Source organism: Tyto alba, unplaced genomic scaffold (assembly GCF_018691265.1).
Source record: "Tyto alba isolate M040663 unplaced genomic scaffold, T.alba_DEE_v4.0 Super-Scaffold_46, whole genome shotgun sequence".
Classification (NCBI taxonomy): Eukaryota; Metazoa; Chordata; class Aves; order Strigiformes; family Tytonidae; genus Tyto; species Tyto alba.
Window position 1 is genome coordinate 13,312,739 of NW_024881322.1, and position 19,329 is coordinate 13,332,067.

The following is a 19,329-nucleotide window of genomic DNA, read 5'->3' on the forward strand; positions in this document are numbered from 1 at the left end:
AATTTCAGAGCGCATCCACTAAAAAGAATAGTCTAGTGCTTGGATTTAACAGAGCCTCTCATGCAATTAGCATTAACACTAATTGCATGTAATCCCAGTCTTTAAACTATGTACAGGAATTCTCAATCCTCTGAACAAAGAGGCTAATGACTGTGGCTTTGGTAGTATCAATACGGTGAAGTAATACAATTCAATTTCATCCCACTACCAAATACCACCTTCAAAACACTGAAATAAAAGATGTCTGTTCTCACACAGTGGAAACTTTCAAAGGAACCACACTTTTGCTGAAGCATTATGCACAGCATCATTACTTTATTTCAACATAGCACCTTCTCTGTAAAGATCCAGAGGAGTTTTAGAGAAGACAAAGGCTGAGACTTCAATTTGTAACTGGAGAGCCACCCTTCCCTGTTACAGCATTGTTGAATTAGTTTTTATTTCACAAAATAAAAATTAGGAAAAAACTCCTTCTATTTTTCTTGCCCGAGTGTGAAGATGTGCCTACCTGTGGCATTTGTTCTGATTTTTGGCACCTCTTGCCTCAGCCAGGCAAGATCACAAAAACGTAACCATGGCAGTAGCATTTCAGAAGTGATCACTACAGATATTTATTATTTTCAGCATAAAAACAACATTTACAGGCACAGCCAAGATTAACAGATATCTGAGAGTAACACAGAACAGCATGCCACATGAAGACTTACTGTTTAATCGTGCATCCCTAGGAAAATATATAGCAACAATAAAAAATTATCACTTCTGTTTGGAACAGTGATGGACTGGATGAGCTCAAACGAGGCAGAGAATAATGTAAGCCTCAAATTTTCAACTGAAGATGAGTTTTCAAAATATTGTCACAAAATGCTGTTGTCTAAGGAGCTGGGGTGTGGATGGAGGGGAGGGCAAGAGGTGCAGTCAAGGGAAATCAAGCAAGGAGGCAGTGGCAGACAACAGCAGCATTGGGAGGTAAGTGATGGCAACGGTGAGATATGAAACAGGAGCTGCTGCTGTAGTTCGTGGGTAGAGAAGCCAGAAATTTTGAGATGTTTAATACAAACAAATGCCACAGGACTTTTATTAGGCTGTACTTTTAATAAGTCAACTGCTAGATTCCAGCTGTCGCCTATTCACAAAGAGCTACAGAATTAACACCTTGGAAAGCAAGTCCTGCAGCCTTGGAGGCAGAGAGAAACTCTCACACATTTCATATATTTAGATCCTCTTTGCTTGTCACCTCAGGCAATGAAAAAAGTTTTCTACACAGACATTTGCAAAACACACAACTATAGATTACACGCACACAGGACTATGATCCATTCTCTCTTTACACAAACCAAATTTGTCTGTTACAGCACAAAGAGAATGTTTTGTTTTTTGAGTGGTAAGGAAGAAATGCACATTCCAAATAATAATAAAGAAGACATGTAAGGCAAATAACCTGCTTATTAAGCAAAGAGCACATCACAACATATCAAAGTCTCATCTGCTCAATGATACGGGATACATCCGGGCATTATACATCGCTGCAAGCAAATCGCAGACCTGTATTATTGTGGCTTGCTTGCTGCTACAGTTTGTTTCCTACTTACGGTAAATTATCCAATGCATGGACAGAAATTGCCATAGTATTTATTCTTTCTTCACTTAAACCAGACCTTTGAGTATTTACTGACTGACATTTTATAGCTTACAAAGCAATCTGCCTTTCTTGTCTGGCACTCTTCTACCCAACATAATGCCAAACAGCTGACTATCTGCTTTCTAAAAATGGACTGTGCTGCAAACAGCATCCTCACAATTTAATAATTTGTCAAAGTAGTCCAACCAGTTATTATGAAGTACATATCATAGGGTTCAGAGGTAAAGGTCATCTACTTACTCACAAAGCAAAGTGCATCTGCTGACACTAAAAAGCAGACAATTAAAAAAAAAAAAATCTGAAACATTCCCAGGCAGACTTGACTTTAGCATACAAATTCCACCACCCATAACAGCAGCTGCAGATCCCTAAGAATACTATTTCTCTTCCCACTTGTGCATTGTTCGCAACTGCTCTCCTTTCTCTCTATATGACCTTGCTCCACCTGGAGTGGAAAGGAATTTAGTGTGTCTTGTTTTGTGTTTCAGAGAGGAGACACCATGGGTCCAGCCCAAAATTCTAACACTGAAATAATATTTTAGATTTTTTTTAATACTGAGAAATTTGCCCCAGGTAACACTACGTTCTCTCTGCTTTTCTAACACACAGAAAAGAGAGCATGGGCATCGATATGCTCAAATGCTAATTCTGGGAGGATAAACAGGACAAAAATATTCAGACATATCTGCATTTGAAAACCAGTTCTTACAGTGTATCTTCTCTAGCAAAGGAAATACAGACCCCATTAGAAATATGGTTTTATACCCATTTCAACCATATACATATATATATATATGAAATATACATATATTATGTGGATACAGACACAGATAGATATAAAGATAGGACTGCTGACAGTCATGGGGTAATTTTTCAGTTTCATCTTGGTTCCCTAGCCATTAAAGTGTTTCAGACTGGATACTCAAATCAACACTTATTATACACAGTGCATCTCCTAGGCAAATGAGGAGGCCCAGTCCTTTAAAATACTGAATTTCCTATTCCCATAATGGCTTCAGAATTCATTTGCTTAATTGTGCTGGGTGCCTACTACCACTCTAGGTAGAGAACCCTCAAAAAAACCTTCATTAGCACACATTCAGCAGAGTGACTCAATCACTCCAGAGGATTCTCTCTCCTAGGAATTTTACTACAGAAACCTTTGTGTCTGGTTATTGATGTTAATCAAAAGATGAAATAGGGAGCCTCATCAATGCTTCTGCCAAGAAAGAAACCTCAAGTTGTCCTGCCCTCCCAAATTATCTTTACATAAGATGCAGTAGCTGATACCTTGACTTTGGAACTGAAATATCCCTCAGCCTTGTCTCTTTGTTAGTTCTGCCTCTTTAACCCTTTGGATATGAAGGATAGTTGGACTTTGCAATAATGTTCATTTAGCTCATGTGTTGGGAAAGACCAGCACTCTAACAGTTAAATAAAGAACACCTTGTTTTCAGCTTTACCACCCTCATTTAGTTGACTTTTACCCTGTTATTTTTTAAGATTAGACCCTTTTTTTTAAAAGGTAGAAGGTTATGGCCTTCAATAGCACAGTATTTGTCTTTTCCTTTGCTTTGAAGCTCTACTGTCTGCTCCGGACAGGAATGGCCTGTTAGTTACAATATACAGTAGTATTATTTCAGGGTTACCATCATGTGCCAAGTCATCTCAATGGTGCTGTAGTTAATTGTAGAGATAAGGGGGAGGGGAGCAGGGAAGCACCTCTATTTATTATGGTACCTATTGCTTCGCACTGCAACCATGTTGTTTCCACGGTACCTGCCTTGTTTCTAGACATAGATAACATTCATTCATTGAAAATAAAAAAAAAAAAAAAAAAGTGAACATAAGCTTTTCCAGCCCCAAATAGAAGGCAATGATATTATCACAACCTTCATGAAAGTTCTTTGTTTTTAACAACTACTGCTTTAGTAAGCAAATAATTTAAACTTGTTAATTAGTTCGTAACACAATTTAGAGAAAAACCACTCTTAAAAGACTCTAGTACATGCCTAGTTAAGCAACTGTATAAACATATGCATGGTAAAGTTAAGCTTCCAACAACCTGCAATGACTTAAACAGTTACTCCAGAGAGAGCTCCTCTTAAGTCAGCTTTAGGTCAGGCTGAGTTTCTAAGACGTGGCAAATCTCAGCAGCACACAACAATTCACCCACATTCCAAACATCCACCTGTGTTGGGAACCGAGGACTTGAACTGTGCATCCCTGAAGCACATCATTTAGTGGTATTCCCTCCCTCTCTACATATTATTTTTTTTTATTAAAGAGATTGTTGCTCACCTTGAACAACTGCAGAATGCTCTGCAAGTGGGTCTTTGAGCTGAAAAGGGTATTTTTTTTACACATTTTGTGTTGTCATGGGGAACTGTATGTCTCAAAAAATTAAGGAGGTGGTAATTTACAGTTATAGCCCCCACATCCCATTCATTAAGGATCCCACTGAGGCAGATGCTTAGCTATAAAATTAATAAATTTAAGCAAATCTTAAAGTGGGGTTTTTTTGGGGATGAGACCAAACCAAGTGTTAAGGTCGGTGGGCAAGTTCTTGCTTCCTGTGCGCATGTGTGGTTTGGCTTCTTTTTGTTTCACTGTAAACCAAAATCAGCATGAAATTCAAGAAGGAAATCAAGAACACCCTTCTCATTCTGAGACAACAGTGTTCACAATGCAATTAGAGGGGTTTGAGAAAGTTATCAAGTTTCTTTCTGGGTCCTTTTATCCGTTCAAATTATCTTAGCAAACAATTTAAAAAAACCCCCAACATTTAAAATGCTAATATGCATTATGTCACGGTCTCCTAGAACAAAAAAAAAAAAAAACAAAACAAAACAAACTACCAAACAACAGACAGAGACCCCCAAGCTTTTAGGTGAAGAGTTCACACACTTCAACTATGTTTTTGAATGCGGCTCATGCAAGGAGCATATCATGAGGGCTTCAAGCAAAGCTTTTCTCTTAAGCTTGATCCAAAGTGAGGACAGCCTTGCCTCCCACCGCTGCCAGCTATGAAGTCGCTGGGTCCGTGCAAAGGCTAAAAGCACAGAGACCTCGGGAGCCACAGGAGGTCCCATCCCCCTCCCCGAAGGAGCTCACCCAACTCACAACCTCCACGGAGGGAGAGAGATGCAAGGGCCGCTTCAGCCTGCTTCTCCTCGCCCTTGGGGACCAACTCCCCATACAGCTGGTCGGCTTTGCGTTTAAGGAGAGGTGTAAATAAAAAGCAGGGATGGTTTTCAAGGCCATTTTGTTTTCAGAAAAAGAAAAAAAAAAACAAACTTCAATAAATAAGTAGGCGGAATTTAACTTTCTGCATTTTCACAGTGCATTTCGTTGTTGCTTTCATTCAAGTACATACGCTCCTTTTGGAGGAAAGGAGAAAAGGGGAAGGGTTTCCACCACAAGGCTAAGAGGTTTTATTTGTTGGTTTTATGTATCAATAAAATCAAATTATAGGTGTCGAGGGACATTTATTTCAATACTAAATACCTTATGTTAAGATGTCAATTAAAGTTTTCCTGAAGAGAAAAGTTCCTCAGCAAAAAATGAATGCATTAAGAACAAGTATACCATTCCCCAGAGGACAGAATATAAAACAACCTGTCAAGTAATCAAAGATAACCAAAGAGAATGTGTTAACTCCCTGATGTTTTTTTCTGTTCGGCATCAGGTGAATGCAAGCTCTTTTACCACCTGACGGAGCCCTGTTCTATTAATTCCCTGCTTCTCTCTTTCCATACCCCTTTTATCAGCACTAAAAAGCTTCACAAACTGGTGGCTGACAAAGACATACACTGACTGTGCATTATTTTAAGGACAACACCAACTCCAACCAGCCAGCAAAAGCTGTCAAGCATACATGCCACTTAAAAAGCAAAATAAAACACAGCTATGCTTTGAAACATATTGAACTGTTAATGAAAATTAAGTTGTATTCAGCACTAGAAGTCTGTATTTCTTATATGCTGGTAAGGGAGAGTCATGACATTCAGTTTGATGCATCTATAATTGAGGACTCTTCATCCTTAATTCATAAGAGAAGGCAACAGGAAAATTCCAGGAATTCAAGAAACCCTTCCAAATCAAACTTTTCATATTTTGACTGAAAATATGCAGTGTGATATGAGATACTTGTAGGACCTGGAAACAGCTGTAATCTGGAAGTCAAAATTGCACCCTACACCAATAAGACGCCTAATGCACATTTAAAATAACTGTCCCAAGTAGAAGACTTTAACTACACAGATAAATGTACTTGAAGTGGGAGCTCTACTCTACCAAGAGCTCCCCTGAAATACTTTAAAAACAAACAGAACAACCCCACACCATGAACAAGAACTGATGAAGATACTTGGGTTTGTTTACTTAAAAAACCAACCAACCAATCAAACAAAAAAACCACCCACAGGTAAAGCAAGAGAAAAATCCCAAACACCAAGACCAGCATGCATTGTAAAAGATCAGTATTAAGGTCTAACTTCTACTCCCCCTTCAACAAATTAAAATGAATGGAGAAACTCTGACCTAAGAAATGCAAATGACATTTTTTTCAGACTATGTAGAAAGAAGTATTTCTACTCTGAAGCTCAACTTGTTTCAACATGTTTTTAACATAAAAAGTGCACTTTCCCCTCTGGAATTAGTCTTAATTAAGTCAGAACATTTTGAAATACAATGCACAAAGAGGAAGTAAAAGCAGAATTCTTTGCTCTCGATGTTAAAAATCATATACACAGCCTTCTGAGCTATTTAAAAAAGCTGTTTAAAGACAGCCTAAGTTCATTACACTATGACTGCTTACCTTTTTCCCTCCTGTTACAAATTGCTTGAAGTGGGATCTTACAAATTGAGGATGAACAGCAACAATCTGAGGGGGGACATGGGGAAGAAGTGGGGAGGGGGAAGAAGAGAGGATTGTGGCTTAAATAAGAGTTTACAGGGAACACCACATCACTTTTTAAACTAGATAACCCTTTGTCAAGTATCAAGTATTATGGCTGAGTTCTTTCTCTGAAGTAGAGCTTAGTTGTTTCAGACATCTCTGTTTTTCCTAGAAAAGAAGAAGTTTCTCCATATTACGTGGCACGTGACAAGTCACACGCCTGACACTGAGGGCCACGTTACACCGAACACCTACTTTTTTTTGCACACCAGGCAGCAGAATTAGGACCGTGCAGCACAGGACTGCCATGAGCAAAGGTATGAGGACACACACACCTCAGCCCCATCACTGGACAACATCGTGTAGCATCAACACACCTTAAACAGCCTCTCTGCCCTGTGTGTTACATGCCAAGCGTGGCAGATCCAGCTGTAAGAGCAGTAAGGCCCCCAAATGAGTCGCATCTGAAGTGTGAAAATATAATGACCTCATTCCTTTCCCCCCCTCCCCAAGAACAGCTGCAACGTGAAAGACCCCAAGCAGCAAAATGCAACCATTTGCCCAGACCACCCTTCCTCCTGCAAGAAACGTTTCTTGTTAAAAAAAGCTGTATCTTCCCATATGCCTACTAGAGGTGCTTCTTCAATAGCCAGGCAGCCAAGTGTCCCTCATGCAGAGTATAACTGAAGTTTTCCCTTCAGACAGGGTACATCAGCACCGCCACCCCTTGCCTTATCCAAAGGGAGGTTTAACAGATATGAATCGGTTGCAAAATATTGACCTCACAGTTAGCAGAACCCTCAGAATTTCTATCACAGATCTACAAAGAAAGAAATACATTGAGACAGGTAACAGCTGAAACAGGACAATTTCTCTTTCACTTTACCTTTTGTATTTGAAAAACTCAATAATACTTCTTACAAAACCAAGATCAGCTTTATTCCTGCCTAACTAGATCAAAAGCTTTTATATTGAGATAGATAACTATTTTCTAGTGACTTGAATAACATTACAAGGAAGCGGTATTCCTCTCATTTAGATTCAATGTGACCTTTCTGTTATTAAAGACGACAACAACACAATTACTAAAGATTAAAACAAGCACTTACTTTAATAGGACAGTCAAACGTCTCATGAAACTCTTCTGCCGAATACAATCCAAACACCTGCACCTAAAGAAGCACATAAAAAAATCAAAAATATTTACTAATAGCCACTTTGCAATTAAAGGTGAATGTAAATCACTAACAACTAAAGGATTAATTTGAATGCTAAGTTACATCCTTCTTCCTAAAGAAAGTTATATTTAACAATTCAGAGTTAATTGAGACATCTTGGGCTCCTATTATGGCATATCTCTAAATATTTGAAGCAGTGCAAAAGTACTTACTTGAATCTTTTTCTTTTTTTTTTTTTTTTTTTTGTTACAAACACAGCAAAAACTACAAGCTCCTTTTGCTTTAGGCTGATCAAATCTGTTTAACAGATACTGATCTAAGTAAGGTAAGAGCAACATAATAACATTCAGGGGAAGATAAATTAAAAACTCTTCCTTTCTGAGAGAGAACTGTAGGATTTTTTTCCCCTCCAAGCAATACAGGGTTTACATAAGAAAAAAAGAAATTTGTGACAATAAAGCAAAACCAGCCTGAAAAACAAGACCCATATGTTTCTTGTCATCCTTCCTCCTCCCAAGTGTATTCAGTGCTATTTTGTTTTATTCCATGACCACTGGAAATGTCTCTCTCTGAAGATTCCTCCCTTCTCATCTATGTTGATGTCTCAGTACATTTAATAGTCAGCACTGAAGTTGTAACCATAAGCCATCAGAATATCTATCAGAATTAATCCATCTGAAGAAGGCTCAACATTAAAAAAAAACAAAACAAAAACAAAAACAAAAACAAAAGTATGTTCCTACTGTAAAAGAAAATTAACATTTTTAAATGTCTTCTTCCCTTTACTTACAGAACAGGTACAGAGATATCAAATGTTAAGAAATTTTAGTAGACTTAGATGCTATGACTACAGAACAGTATTTCTCAAGCTTTTTCTAAGTACAGCCCTCTTTTGGGCTCATGTCTCTTCATCCAACATGCAATACTCCCTTCCCCAATTCTCAGATAGACAGTTGACAACTTGGTTCTTAAAGAACTTAGGAGTGAAACAGGGCTGAAGACTTATGGCCAGGAATTAGTAAATGATTTGCTAATTATGATTTCCACAAAAAATAGTAACTGATTTGCTTTTTTCATTGTGATTTCAAGAGGTTTCCACCCACTGCCAGTAGCTGTTGGAACAAAAGCACCCCAGCAGGGATGGACACTGCTGGTGGAAGAAGGAAGGGAAGTGAAGAAAAAAAAAAAAAGAGGAATATACCATGAAGCAATCAGTGGGAAACTGTATCTGACAGCAAATCTACTTTAGAGGGTTCCCCGACAGGTTTAGTGATTCATCCTTATTTTCTGGAAAAGGTAATCGCTTCAGTAACTCTGCCCTGCATGGTCAACAAGTTGGACTCAAAGATCTAAGAGATCTTTTAACCTTATTTCTTTCTCTGTCTCCATCCCCATCATGATTCCTTCAGGGGGAAAACCAAAAAATAATACTAACAAAAAATAAAAAACCCACAAGGCAAAGATCTGCAGAACACAGCCTGTAAATACCAGTAATGGGCCACAAGAAGTGAGGTAGAAGGCTCACTTTTCAGTCAGTTCAGAGGACAAGAACCCCCAAAATTCCTGCAGACAGTAAAGGAGACAGAGCAAAAAAATGTAGACTTCAGGTAAACTACAAGAGTAACTAGGCCATCAGCAAGGAACTCAGCCATCCTCAAAGTGGCTCAAAGTTCAGCAGCCTCAGTGAAGTCAAAAACATCTCAAACCACCTCATCTCCCTTTCAAGCTTGTCTCCTGGATACATCTCCTAAGCAGCATTATCAGCTCTGTCCATTACTCATTAGCGAATATACTGTCTCTAACAACACGCTTTAAAAATACTGCTGCATGCACTGTGGAGGGCCGAGCTACTGCTCCAAAGGATTAGAAAATCAATATTTGGAGACAGTGAGATGTATCGCAAAGCTGTGATTATGTAAGCCAACCAAAGGGCTGTATTTGAGTTGGGCCTGGCTGTAAGCCTAGAAAACCTTCAGGCTGATGTCTAGAGGATTTTGTTTTCTGGGTTTTTGTTTTCATCAGCTGGCACAGCATATCCAATGCAACAGACTAAAGAAAATAAGAAACAGAGGAAAGAGAAAATAAGACAGAGAGAAGAAAAGGGGAAGAAAAAGAACAGACATGGTTGAAACACTACACTGCAAATTCCATGGAAGCAGAATCCTCAAAAAGGACGAAACAGCTCTCTCAAATTAAAACCAATTAATCAAAATTAATAGCAATAGTGCCTGCAACATTTTCATAATATGGCATCAAACATGGCAATAGGATATTCCTTTAAGAGTATGAAAACAAAACGGAGCCAGTTAACTAAAGAGGAAAAAACAACTCAGCATAAAATACATGTTATCACGTTTACTCTAGGGACACTGCATAACAGTTTATTACTTCTTAATGTCTTTTATTCTTCAGAGAGAAAGTGATTCTTTTGATATTACAAACGTATATTGGATTTATCTATTTCTGCTTTCTATGTCCATTCAGCTCATGATGGTTTTGGGTAGCTGAAAAAAGGATTTCATGATGAGAGTCCACTACATTTTGCCAGTTCTGTTCGATTTTAAATATATAGAACCCACCACTCCAGTGCATCCAGACTTAGCTGTTTCTTTGCTTTCACACGTGAAAGAAGCAGCCAACATTCATTGATCAAAAGGCAGGAAAACAAACACATTTTATCTATGAGCCACATTTCTTAAAAAAAATATCAATTTAATACTTCATGAATATTCTTAACATAAATGTTGTTTTAAACATGACAATAAAAAATGTTAGCACATGGGTTTTCAATATAATTTATGTTTCTTCATATAGAAAAATGTACACACCAATAAGGGTGCAAATTATACTGCTGTTACGTAATGACATAAGAGAGCTTTAGCAAAATTGGCAGTTAGGTCCAGGTTTTTCAAGACAGCATACAAGTAGGAAATAAACTAACTGAAAAAAACTCTATAATTCTGAAGCTGCAAGCCTTCTTCCCCTTCTATTTATTCCAACACCAAAATTCTCCTCTCATTCCCTAATATTTCAACATCCAGACATTTTCCCCAGCCAGTGACCAGACCAAAGTGGTAGTTTCAATTTCTGTTCCTTTCCATTCCAGTGGCGACCAGATGCAGCTGAGTCCCTTGGCAAGGAAGATTTTCAAAGAACCAAACATGCAGTAGAGAAAAGCTGCAAGTGGCTCCCAAAGCACTTGGTGGCCATGTATGAGGTGTCAGGTTTTGACAAGGTCTGGGTGCCACGCGACACGAAGAGGGTTACAGAATTGCACTATGCTGCTATGTCTCGCTCCCAGTCAATGTAGCGAGTCCAAATCTAGCTTGAGAGTGGGAGAAGAAAGAAAAATGTAGTAAAATGAAATGCATCAGACAGTAGAACAGATATGAGGAGGGGTTTCTGATCATAAGCTCTTCCTTCAAGACAACAACTGGTTTCCATCTCCCTCAGATTGGATCTACTCTGATATGGCAAAATGCACTCCCTGCCTATTGCAAAACCCTTTTGCAGTAGTCTAGAGGACAGACGTTTCTAAATTGGTAGAAAAAAACTTGCTCCAACCAGCTGGCTCAAAATTCACAGGTCTTCCTATTACACCCCTTTTTTCCTTTAAAACTGAATTAAGAAAACTAAGCTGTTTCACTTTTTTTTTCTTTTTTTTAAAGAAATTATTTCACTATTTTTACTTATTTATTTGAGTTAATGATGACTTTACAACCACTTGTACAAGTGTTTAACTTCTTACAACACAAACACTTCCACTGCAGTAAGGAAAAAGCTATAAGGAGTGTAAAGTAACACTTTTGTTATGACCCAGAACCTAGAAGTGCTACATTATCTGGCCAGGAATATCTCTAATTTTCTTATACAGTAGCACAACATACAAGTATGTGTTTTCAGCCATTTTAGAGGTGGATTCTTGCATAGACACACACTCTTCTGTGTCAAGTGGAAAGTCTGAACTTCTAAAACACCCAGATCTTTCAAATCATCAGATGAGCTTTCAGATGAGGGTAGAATATGGTGATGCATCAATGTCTCTAGACTCTATGAAATGCAAATATGATGAATACTGTACTTGTGATGCTCCAGCCCTGCATCAAAACCATTACCAGAATTAGCCCTGGCTTGGGGACCACAGTTTAGACTGCCTTGTATAGCATGTAATGGCACCTACTGGATCCACAGTAGCTACTTCACTGAATGGCGACAGATTCACCATTTAAAGTACTGGAGTCTTTTCAGATACAGCCACACCAGAGTAGGGATTATGGATTTTTGAACATTTCTGAAATCAAATACATATTTTTAATATTAACTTATGAAAAATGTGTGTGGCTTGCAGTCTTACTGTAACATACGTTATTTTGAGTCAATAATCCACAGTCACATCTGAAGAGCCCTTATAGCAAGTGCTTGCTTCCCCCCACCATTCAAAACACCCAACCCAGCAATGCTAGCTCAACATTTTTATTACCTTGCACAATTACTGACCCTTCCCTTATCTTGCTTAGACAATTAGGACACTCTTGCTGTGTTTCTCACAGGCTGTAAAATTCTACAAGCACTTTGATAGGCACTAGTATCCCAATTACCGTGTCAAGATACTGACATCAAGATATTTCTGAGAAACAAAAGGCTTGGATACATGAACAGGCTGCCTGCCTGTTGAGGAAAAATACCACCTTTTTGGAAGCAAAAACCCCAAGCATATACAATCTAAAGGGATTCTTTCCCCATTTTGCCTACTGCAAAATCCAATTTTATTATTAATTTATAGAACTTCTACTAAATGAGATGCACCCATTAGGATCACCTACATTTCTCCTCCCCCCAGTTCTACTCTGCAAGAAATGTTCTCCTCAGGAAGTCGGATGGATATTGAGAAATTATTTGAATTCATTTTTAATGTGCTGCATTTGTATATGAGCATTCTATTTAAAAACCTTAAATACCCCCTGTGCATTCGAATTTTATCATTGCAAACGAACATTAGGAAAGACTGCCATTGACTTAAAAACAAAAAAGACATTCTTATAAGTGGAAAATCAATCACCAAAACCACTAAATGTCACAGCTCAACATTCCAGAGAAGCACTGATAATTGTTAGTTATACACTGCACAAATGATGTATGTCCTCAGTCAAGGAAGTAGGTGCCAGTTTTTTAGGAAACTGTACATATATTGATTTTACATTTATTTAATGTGGCTGTTGTAAGACACTTTATTCTTCTGATAAACTATGATTGCTTATCAAAAGATTCTATAATTCAAGAGAAACATTCATAACGTGTGTGAAAATGAAAACCACCAGCCCACAGAAATCATGCCCACAAAATCCAATTTTGTGGATTTATAGCAGAAAGGCATTAAACTACTGTCTTGCAGGAACAGCAGAGTAGTCACTGAAGTATAACTGGCACAGCAGTAATGATTAAGGTGACATGTCCTCCTGCCACAGCTGTTAATCAGCTTAATACCAGTTACATTATTGACATTCTTGTAATTACCTTTCCTACGGCACATTTGTGCAAAATATATTTTCCTTTAATTTTGAGTATTCAAAGGTGAGCTCAGTTCTCGAAATGGATGGTCAAAGCAGTGGTACTAAATGCAGGAATTAACTCTGCAGGTACCACGACTATCTCAAATGTAATACTGAGGACTACTTGCTGTGTCATTAAATACATAAATGAGTTTGTTGTACCTTGCCATCTTCTGAGCAAACACCCATGTGTTCTCCACTTTCATCCAGGCTGATCTGATTGATCTTCACTGGGCTCTGGAGAAAGAAAAAAAAAGAAGGAAAAAATACGTTTAAAGTTGACTTTAAAGATACATTCACCAGTTCTTTAACACCTCCCACACTTCCTGAGATTTGTGTGTTAACTGTTGCGTAACGTTCAGTTCCATGAAATCTCAAAACCCCCACAGAACAGGTATTTCTATGACAGTGCCAAAAGTCAGCCTTCTTTCCAGCCTTTTGCCTAACCCAGAAATTTGATAACTTTTGCAGTTAGGCACCTCAGGGCTCTGGAGCATTCCTGAAGTGCCAGACTCCCAGACCTTGAGCATCTGTGTCTGAGCACCACTGCTGTTTGTTAAGAACCTCTCTCACTATCAAAACTCAGCATAAAACACGCTGATCACACAGGCATCAAGGCAACTGAAAATTCTTCCAGTTTGGTCTGATGGCTAGACTAGTAATTATTTCTTCCTTCAAATCCCTTCTCTTGCTTTCATTTTTGCTTCTAACAGTGTTCTCAGAAATGAGTATTAGAAGGTATTGAAGTGCAACATAGGTGTACTCATTCTTAGACAAATATTGAGAAAAGCCTGAAGACTGCCCCAATTTAATACATTTTCCTTTCCCTATCCAGATATACTTTTGGTTCTAATCTACAGGGTTATGGGGAATCTGTTACTGTTTACTTTAGCTTAAACATCCTTACCTTAAATACTGAGGACTAACTTACCATTTGAATAATGCGAAGCATATCCTCTCACACACAAAACCCTATCCAATTATATTAAAGTACCAAGAACTTTCTTATATACTATGATCCTGATTTCACCCTCTGTAACAAATATCTCATCATTTCAAGCATCATTGAAGGGTCTTCATCCAAGTAAGTCTCTCTCACACATTTAAGAACAACTTTTCTTACTCTCATAAACTTTTGAATGGATTGAACCACAGAACAGATCTCTTCTGTGTTTCTAAGCATGATAAAAGAAAAATGCATTGCATGTTTGTGTGAAAAGAAAGTGTCACTGGAACTGCACTGGAGTTGTGGGGTCACATCAGATGTTACACAACTGTGTCTAGAATATCACAAGTCCCTATATACGCTATGGAAGTTGGAATTACATAAAAAGTACATCATAAAGAGTTAGATAAAAACACACTGTCCAGACTGACTATCTACAGGAGATAAACCAAGGTCTTCTCACAGCCTTTGGAAAGCTTTTCCCTATAACCCTTCACACAAAAAAATTCCATCTAGGGAAATTAAGTCTTCCTCTCTTCCACCCTGAAAAGAATATATGCTCAAATCACATTTCATTTCCTAGACACTTCTTTCTAATCAAGGTTGGACAACTGAGCTCTGCACTGCAACAGTTCCCTGATGAGTTGGGAAAAGGATGCTGCCAGCCCTTTTGCTTTCCCACTTCCTTGCGTGCAGGAGACACCACTCTGGGTCTCATTTCGTGTTGCCACAAAACAACATCTGAAAATATCGCAATTACTGCCTATCACAAAGTGGTCCTTCCACTGTGTGTTGTTTGCCAAAAGGTGCACTGCCAAGGAAGAAGTCAAACTGATTTTCCTCCACTTGTGTGCTCCAGATGTATTTTCATTGGCCACAGAGCGGTTACACTGACTTGCTGTGTTTCAAAACCAGAAGCGAGCGCGTCGCTGGCAGTACAGGCAGCTGGTGCACATTCCCCGGCTGTGTTCCTCCTGACATGTTTTGGGGGGTGTCAGCTGAGGAGCACAGCTCAAGCCCATCAGCCTGCTGGTGCGGTCAACATCCTTGTGAAAGCTCTGATTCTCAGATGCTACACACAGTGTTGCCTAATTCTAGGACTGGAGGATGCTGAACAAGGCAAGACAGGTCAGTAGTCAGTCTCATTTTCCAGAAGCTTCATAAAAATTGCTAGCACACACCTTCATTCCTGCCTTACCTTGAAAATGCCTTTTTAAACTTCTGTTTTGCTCATCAAGGTGCAAAAGAAGATTTTTGTCTCTGTCGAGGGGAAAAAAAATAGTAACAACAAAAAAAAAATGCTAGCACATCTCTACCATTCCCTCTACAATGAGAAAGAACTCTGGCCCTCTGAAATGACAAGCACAGAAAGTTCAGCTGAGTTCATCACGGAAGTGGCATGGTTTTTTGTTCTGGGCTGCATCTAAGTTGCCATTGCCACAGATTTCTCACAAAGGTTCTTCTCTTCTTTCATTACTGTGCAATTGGAAAGGCAAAAATTCCATCTTGAACAGCCCCATCTTGACACAGGGTCATACGTTAAGGAACAGTGTTCAACTGGCCTTGTTCTTGTCATCTCTCCATCACCTACATCTGCCACCAGGGCTGACGTGACAGCAACAGCAGATCCTGTGTGATGGGCATTCTTGGAGACACTCTACTGCAACAAAGCCCAAGAGAAAAAAGAAACAAAACAGGACACACCAGAAGAGTTGACTGCTCATTCCTACAGACCACAGTGCTCCCGTTTTGCTGCCAAATGGCTTTGATAAAGTTTGATGCTGAAAAAATGATGTGTAGGAAGTAGGCAAGGCAGATTGTGCAAGTCATCTTCACATAAAAGTTGAAGATGAGGAGCGGGATGACGGAATTTATCTGTCATGCTGCAGTTTGAAAGCCACGTGGCATACTTTGGAGATCAAATGTGTGATTGCACTCAGGTAAACAAACAGTGCCTAGTAAGGTAAAACATCTCCTTCTATACACAGAGAATGTTGTCAGTGGGGGAGATGGTGATTCCAAAGTATTTGCATTTTTCTCACATTCCAAATTGCGCACAGTACTTCAGAACTGTTTGTTGAGTCAAAATTTGATGATATAGTACTTCATAACGCTGTACATAACTGGCAACTTGTTACAAGACTTCTGTATGCCCAACACCTCTACTGGTTGCTTTCAACTTTTCCTTTCTCCAGTTCTTTTTTCCCTGTTGTCTGCACCTATACACAGATGATAACCAGGGAAGACAAATAAATTCAACTAAAAGTAGACCTGCTCACTTACACAAACCTCCAGCTAAGTTACAAGAAGAGACTCTATTCTAGATGATGTACACAAGGCAAAGCAAACACTGAGTAACTTTTCTCCAGCACTCAAGTTGAATTGGAACTACTGGCTACTAGCTTGTTCACCGACTTTACCAGTCAGAACTTTCTATGGAGCTCAGAAAGTGATGATAGACCATAAGCTTAAAAACAGTCAAGGCTGAATATTAAATACATTTTTAAAATAAAGTTGCAGCAAGAATAGCTAATTCCAGGATCTTCTTGCTCAGAGCTGAGTAACAGTCAATCCCACCATTTCCAAAACTACATTCCACTGGAAAGCTGTTTACGATTTGTATCTAAAACTATCCAGGAAATCAGGAAAAAAAAAAAAGACCACAGATAAAACTGGTACATGTGTTCTCTAAACCAAAGTGTTTCTTCTAGAATCAGCTCCAATTCATCTTTTCATATCAATTATTTTTACAAATATATTCCTGTGCCAGTCAACAAAGTTCCTTACCATTTCAAACTTAGTTGTATTTATACCTTGCCAGCACCCTGTGTATAGTTTCAATATTTCAGAAAAGAGGAGTGCAGATAATTTTGTGGGTTAACCTCCCTCACCCTGCTTTTATTTTTTATTTTTTATTTTTATTAGATGTTATCAACTCAGCCATGGAGTTACAACTGTCTTTCCCTTGTGGGTTTTTAAACCTTATTCCAGCTAACCCACTGAAGAGTTTAATTTGCCTGGCAAAAGAAAATATGTTTTGGTTTTTACAGTACAGAAAATAAATGCCCTTCCTGCAACATGCACCTTTACAGATCGACAAAAGATGAAGAATCACTCAAGGGTAGAGAGGACACAGGTAGTCACTAACATCACAATCTGGAGGACTGATCATTTGATACAGTTGGATCCGGGATATACTCTGGGGTTTGGTCAGTTGACTGTTTTAACAGTATTTGAAATGGATGGTGAAAAAAATTGTCCATATTTACAGGCATCATATTTAAAAAAAAATATATATATCAAAACTTAAGAATTAGAACAGTAATCTGAGGTCAAAGTGTCAATCTAAAAATTAGGAACATATAATCCATGTAAATGTTACTGAATTAAGAGATGAACGAACTTTAAACCCCATGCCACAAAGCTACAGGCAGCTGCCTATAAAATGTTGAGGAAATTACTATTAATTACCCAATGTAGTGCTAGTTATTTAATCTTTCTTTTTTTAACCTAATCAGGACCCCTAGCTTTAGGCCAGACAAGTGAAAGCACACAACTTCTTTGTGGTCACAACAATACTTCCAGTACTGTATAAATAATAGTAACACAGATAGTATTTCTAAAGCAAACTAATTCAAATCTGGCAATAAGAAGAATCCTGTTAGTTAGGAAGGGAAATACACTCAAGTTATTAACCTGGGAACAGCTTCAGAATTTCATGCAGTGTGGAAGTTCTGGCAAAGAAGGAGGAAATGCCTTCAGCTGAATTTCCATTAGCTGCAGTTTTCTTTCTGATGGAGACATGTTTGGAATTCTGGACAACATAAGTAAGTTTGACTGTTCAAAATCAATAATGTCAAGCTGACACTATAGAACAAAAAAATGTTACCTTAATGGAAGAAAGAAAAGTTTAGGGAGAAGGAGAAAAAGCTAGCAGGCATCTTGCACATAAAGATCTAAACGTAGGCTTTTGCAAAATCCTAAATTTAAAGGAATGGAAAAATCAAGTATCTATCAACAAATCTACCTCATGTGATAATCAATTACCTAATGTAAAATGCTTGAAATAAACGCACTTAGTATGGATTATGTCAGCTCTTCAATTAGGAGTAAATTCACAGCCACTCAGAAAGCTTCTTTTAATTGTGTTCTTTGTGGCAACTCCTTCTCCCCTGACACCCATCATCAACCCACCTTGCACTATCAGTCCCCCAATGGTGAACCTGAGAAATCAATCTGCTAATGCATAATTTGTAAAGCTCCTCTGACTAACAAATGGATAATTGATTCTTTCACAAATGCTGCATCCCAATGGATATGAAGTGGATGAACAAGAAACATAAGACTGGATTTCACTCCGATTCTGTGAGAAATGCAATGTTTACCAGCTAGGAATCTAAACATTTTAATAGTTGCCTGTGACTTCATGCCTTTCAGCCATGGTTAGCAGGCAAGCAACACACACATTAAGAGTGTGAAAAGCAAAGCAATGTTCAATCATACTTACAGCAAAGCTCATTTTACTTCAAGAGGTTCCCATTGCTAATACAACCCCCTTAAGCAGCAATTTCATCCATCCTTTAAAGAGAATTTTCAGAAACTTTTCGTAAATTAACCCAAACATTTTTATTTATATATCTATACACACAGACATACACATACTCAAAGAAGAAAAACATCCACAAGTCTTTTCTGCTACATTAATATCAATCTGGATCTACATAACCACTATGTAGCTGCTCTCCGTACTAAGGCAAATTGTACGTACGCAGAGTTTGAATTGTAATAAAAATTTGTCTCCTACAAGTGCTTATTTGTCATTTATTCATATGTTTCCATCTGCATGACATTCACATAAAGAAGCATGCAAAATTCCAATGTACAGCAATAAGATCAATCAGCCCACTGCTTAAAATGATAGCCTAGTGGAGTAAGGACTACCATTTTTATGTTTGTGTTATTTCCACCATGGTAGAGGTATCCAAGTACAAAACACTGATTTGTAAACAGAAACTGCCTCGGTTATTGTTGTAACTAAGCTAAGATCCTCTCAAAATACAACAAGCCTTGCTCCAGGTAGGATGAGGAACTTGCTTTGAATAGAGCCCCAACTC

At 38.3% G+C, this 19,329-nt stretch overlaps 1 protein-coding gene across 1 annotated transcript in view; it reads right to left on the reverse strand.

Moving 5' to 3' along the window:
* Positions 1-19,329, reverse strand: part of VPS41 (VPS41 subunit of HOPS complex) — a 110,710-nt gene that overhangs the window by 55,285 nt on the left and 36,096 nt on the right. The window contains exons 5-7 of the mRNA XM_033007122.2: positions 13,432-13,506; positions 7,652-7,714; positions 6,462-6,527 (exon numbers count right to left, since the gene is read on the reverse strand). Of these exons, the coding sequence (XP_032863013.1) occupies positions 6,462-6,527; positions 7,652-7,714; positions 13,432-13,506 (204 nt within the window). The remainder of the gene's footprint in view (positions 1-6,461; positions 6,528-7,651; positions 7,715-13,431; positions 13,507-19,329) is intronic.